Below are 4,664 nucleotides of genomic sequence, written 5' to 3'. Positions count from 1 at the left end.
GTTGGCAGGAAAGTTGACATTTTAAACCTTAATAAAAAATCGATACAGGACTTTAGAATATCGATACAGTATCGGGAAATGAAATATCGAGATATTTCAGTGTATGGATATTTTCTTACACCCCTAAATGAAACATGGCAAAACGGACAGTGTTTGTTAGTTTCCCATCAGAGATGTGAAGTCAAATATCTGCAGCCCTTTGAGAAACAGATGGTTTGTTCTGGAAGATGTGAGAAATGTTGCAGCTGCTTCTGCTTGTAGCTCATGAGGACGTTGATGCTCGACTCATTCACCTGTTTCTGTCTACCTGTACCTGCAGCTCTGAAGAGCCCTGCAGCCTTTCATGAACAGAGGAAGAGTCTGGAGCGAGCAAGGGTGAGTGTCTCATCTGCAGCTTCCTGCTTGCTGCATTTCCTTTAGACAGAAGACAAAGTTGTTCAAACTGTGTAAAACTAGTTTCTGATCACGTTTTCTCAATGAAATCACGTTGGCTGATGAGGTTCAGTTCATCCCAAATGTTTCCACATTTTCTTCTTCATTCATCATCCGTTTACTTTGCTGCAGTGACATTATTTCCTGTGTTGACCCCTGCAGACTGAGGACTACCTGAAGAGAAAGATCCGCAGTCGTCCGGAGCGCTCCGAGCTCGTCAGGATGCACATTCTGGAGGGTCAGTTTATACACACCTGCAGAAGTATTACTTAATAAAAATGTTTTAAATCAAGTGAAATAAATCACATAACTTTATTGAAAAGGAAGCTTTTTGTGTGAGAAACAGAACGAGTTTCTAATAATGTTAAAGCAAAAAGTCAGACAGAAAATACACTTTGACTAATCTAAAGAAGCATTAAAACATTCTTTTAAGTCTAATATTCAAGCATTTAACCAACAGAAATGATTTTTTAAATCCTAACTGGCCTGGAAGTTTTGGTCTGATTTAATGTCAGACAAAAACAGAACAATAGTTCAATAATCTGGTTTCAGCTGCATACTTGTGTTTCAGAAAGACCAGCTTAATAAGACTTGTTTCATCTGTTAATTTTCCATGTCCTGGAGGACTGAGAATCCATAGAAACATTTGATAATAACTTCACAGGACCAGATTGATACTAAGCTTACTTCATCCATACTTTAGTTTTAGCTCGTTGCTTTGGCTACGTTCACACTGCGAACAAATGTGACCTAAATCTGAATTTTTTTATGACAGTCTGAACGCGAAAAATCCAATTTTTTTCAAATCCGGCCCAGGCCGTTTCAGTATGTGGTTTTAAATCTGATGCATATCTGATGTTTTCAAAGTGACTGCAGTGTGAACGTAGCCAGTGTTTCAAAAATAAAAAGTTGCACTGGAGCATCCAATCAGAGGCAGGTTCAGATATAAACACTGAACTGTCAGATAATTATTAAATCGGCTCTGACTGAACAACAACTTCAGATTCAATGTGCTAAAAGTAGCTTCCATGCTAACTCTGTAAACAAACAAGCCGGCTGAATGAGACGTCACGTCTTTACTGTGCATGTATCACATCAGTGCTGTGGAGCGCTCACACTGTAGTCTGATGGAGGTCACATTTAAAGTGTAATGTGAACGCTCACACTGAAAAGTCAGAGTTTTTAAAAACACTGAGAGAGCATTAAGAGCTGCAGTGTGAACGTAGCTTCAGGAATAAACAGTCTGCAGTGTTTCCACCAGGATTATTACTGGAAGTAGCTTTAAACTGCTGTGAAGAATGCACTGCAGAGAGAAAATCTTGTTTATTAAAAACAAAAGCAGGTTGAATTCTTCATGGTGCTGATGAGCTGCTTCAGCACTGTTGTTATCCACTAACATGGAGCTGTCTGAGTGACTGTGTACAAGTGGCTCTGAACATTTTACACTTTCCTTCATGAATTGAGTGTAGACTACCTCCAAAAAATCCACTTTTCATAATATTTTCTTGCTTGCAATTAAATTAATAGTTTATTTTTAAACTTGTGTGTGTACTTGTTTCTACTACAGAGTGAGGACCATTTGCATCATAGTTACTATCAAAGTGAGGTCTTCAAATGTCTCCTTAATGTCCTCACTTTGTTTGCAGCTCTGCTGTACTTTACTAGTTAGGTTTAGAGGTATGGTGTGAATTATGTTCTGGTTCAGGTTAGAGTTAACTATAGACCAGTAATGGTTAATTTTACTAGTTAGGTTTACAGGTATGGTGTGACTCAAGGGCGGAGTGGGTAATCGGAACGAATCCCGCTGGGCCGGACCATTAACGGGCCGGTCCGATGGGTTCAGTTAGTACGGGGATGATAGGATGAAAAAAGTCTCAGATCAAAACTGATGATGAACTTCTGTTCAGTGACGCTCCACAGAGCTGCAGCAGCAAAGACAGCCCGCTCCTCCCTCCCTTTTTCACTCAGAGCTGCAGCAGCAAAGACAGCCCGCTCCTCCCTCCCTTCCTCCTTGTGACAGAGCAGAGCGGTGTCACACACACAGTCAAGAGTTTATTCTTCTATTCTTGTGGGGACTTTGCATTGACTTCCATGCATTTACCTGTGGCATTTCTACAGCCTAACACTGACCCGCCAACAGTATTTTCCACCACAGGGACCCCCCCACCCCCAAATATGGAAGACTGGGTCCTCACCACCACCTGTGTTACTGGGCAAATGGTCCCCACCAGGGTGCTAAAAACTGTTGACACACACACACACACACACACACACACACACACACACACACACGATGTGCACGTTGCGTTGAGCTGCCTTCTGCAGCATAAACAACGAGTTCCAGGCTACAACTGGAAGAGGTAAGACTCTTCTGATAAAGTTCAGCTTTTGGTAAAACTGTAGTTTTTACAAAGAACCAGAAAATAAATCAAAATTTCCCCACGACAGTTTTTTCTACCAAAAACTAAGTGCAGTTAGTTAGTCCAGGTGATCCATTAATGTTAGCTATAATTTAAGTTCAGTGATGAGTTTAAATCTATTATTGAGGTGTTTTTAATCAGTTAAACTGTATGTTAATGACAAGAATAAGGAAACTGAAACTAGTAAATTACAGAAATTGGTCAATTCAAACATTTAAAATAGTACTGCTTGTATTATTAGCAAGAATAAAATGTTTATTTTGTTTAGAGTTTCAGTAATTTCTGCATAAAAACAGTGCTTCATGGGCAGAGAACTAACTTTTAACAATGGGATCATGGAAAGAACAAGTGGTCATCTGTTAATTTATTCATGTTATTTCATGATATTTTCTTTACTTTTTGCTGAGTTCAGGTGGCAGTAAAAATAACCCAATATTTAATCCATCAATATTTAATCCATCAATATTTAATCCATCAATATTTAATCCATCAATATTTGATCCATCAATATTTAATCCATCAATATTTAATCCATGCCCATGTCTGTTGATGTAGGAGCTGAGAGGCAGATTCAGCAGGTAGAGTTCTGTCAGGTGAGGGCAGGTGTGAATGAAATATAAAATGTTTACTCAAATTAATATTTATTTTGAGRACATTCTAGTCAGCTGTGTGAATTTAATGAAATAAATTATGGATCTAAAGGCATAATTTACAGCATGATTAACAACTTTAAGTTTTATTTCTAGAAAGTGGTAGAAATTGTTTTTCATAATTAGGATTTTCCTGGTTAAAAAAACATCAATAAATAAATCTGTCAATTCATCCATCATTAGATTTCTGATCAGTTCCAAACATCCATGTATCAGTTTTTCTTAATATTTACAGGATGATAAAACTGATGAAAGTTACATTTTATATGACCACTGTTTGACACAAAGGCTGCATGATGTCATGTCAGATTGTTAGAGTAGACCTGTCATTTAATCAGAAAAATAATTGATCTGTTTATTGTGTAGTTAATACTTTAAACATGCAGGTGCTTTGGCACAAATAAAACTAAATCAAGAACAAACAATATAAAGTAAAATTGTCCTCTAAAGTCATTGTTTGGGATAAATTGTCACCTTAGTTTCATTATCTGAGCCACAGCAATGAGTTTAAAAACAGGATGATGCAACTAGAATCTGTCTCTAATTTAGTTATTTGATCAAGTGTTTTATGTAGGTAAAAGTATGTTTAGGAACCTGGTAAAATACACCAGAATGCAGGAAACTGCATCTTCTAGTTTCAAAATTTTCTGGTGGAGGACCCCCAGACCCCCCACTAATGCCCCCTCACACACATTACAATGCTTCTGATGCTCATTGTTTAACCTTAGAGAGAATAAACCAACACACCTGTAGTGCACCACCTGTGTACTACAGAACTGAACTGTGTTCTGTGAAACTAGTTGATTGTTAAACTGAACTCCTGAGATTAAAGAGCTGCTACAGTACACAGTATAATGCAGGTGAACATCATATCTGTGATTGAGTACACATTATTGCACCACAGCAGAAACATTTATTTTGTTGTTGATGAATGTGAAGAGGCAGGTTTTGATCAGTGAATACAAAATACAAAAATATTACATGCTAGTACTACATCTTTGTCTAATTTTTTTATATGTACAAAAATTGGGCCGGTCTTGGCCTTTAAACTCCCGGGCTGAAAAGTTTCCCCACTCCGCCCCTGGTGCGAGTTAAGTTCAGGTTAGGGTTAACTATAGACCAGTAATGGTTAATTTTACTAGTTAGGTTTAGAGGTATGGTG

The 4,664-nt window shown here is 37.9% G+C and overlaps 1 protein-coding gene across 1 annotated transcript in view; it reads left to right on the top strand.

The window, feature by feature from the left end:
* The window catches only part of mrtfab (myocardin related transcription factor Ab), a gene marked incomplete in the record, with an annotated part of 88,099 nt that overhangs the window by 58,798 nt on the left and 24,637 nt on the right, over positions 1–4,664 (top strand). Inside the window, 2 exon segments of the mRNA XM_014027503.1 lie at positions 320–375; positions 595–670. Of these exon segments, the coding sequence (XP_013882957.1) occupies positions 320–375; positions 595–670 (132 nt within the window).

The sequence above is a fragment of the Austrofundulus limnaeus genome, unplaced genomic scaffold (assembly GCF_001266775.1).
Source record: "Austrofundulus limnaeus strain Quisiro unplaced genomic scaffold, Austrofundulus_limnaeus-1.0 Scaffold656, whole genome shotgun sequence".
Lineage (NCBI taxonomy): Eukaryota > Metazoa > Chordata > Actinopteri > Cyprinodontiformes > Rivulidae > Austrofundulus > Austrofundulus limnaeus.
This window is presented reverse-complemented; position numbering and strand designations above follow the sequence as displayed.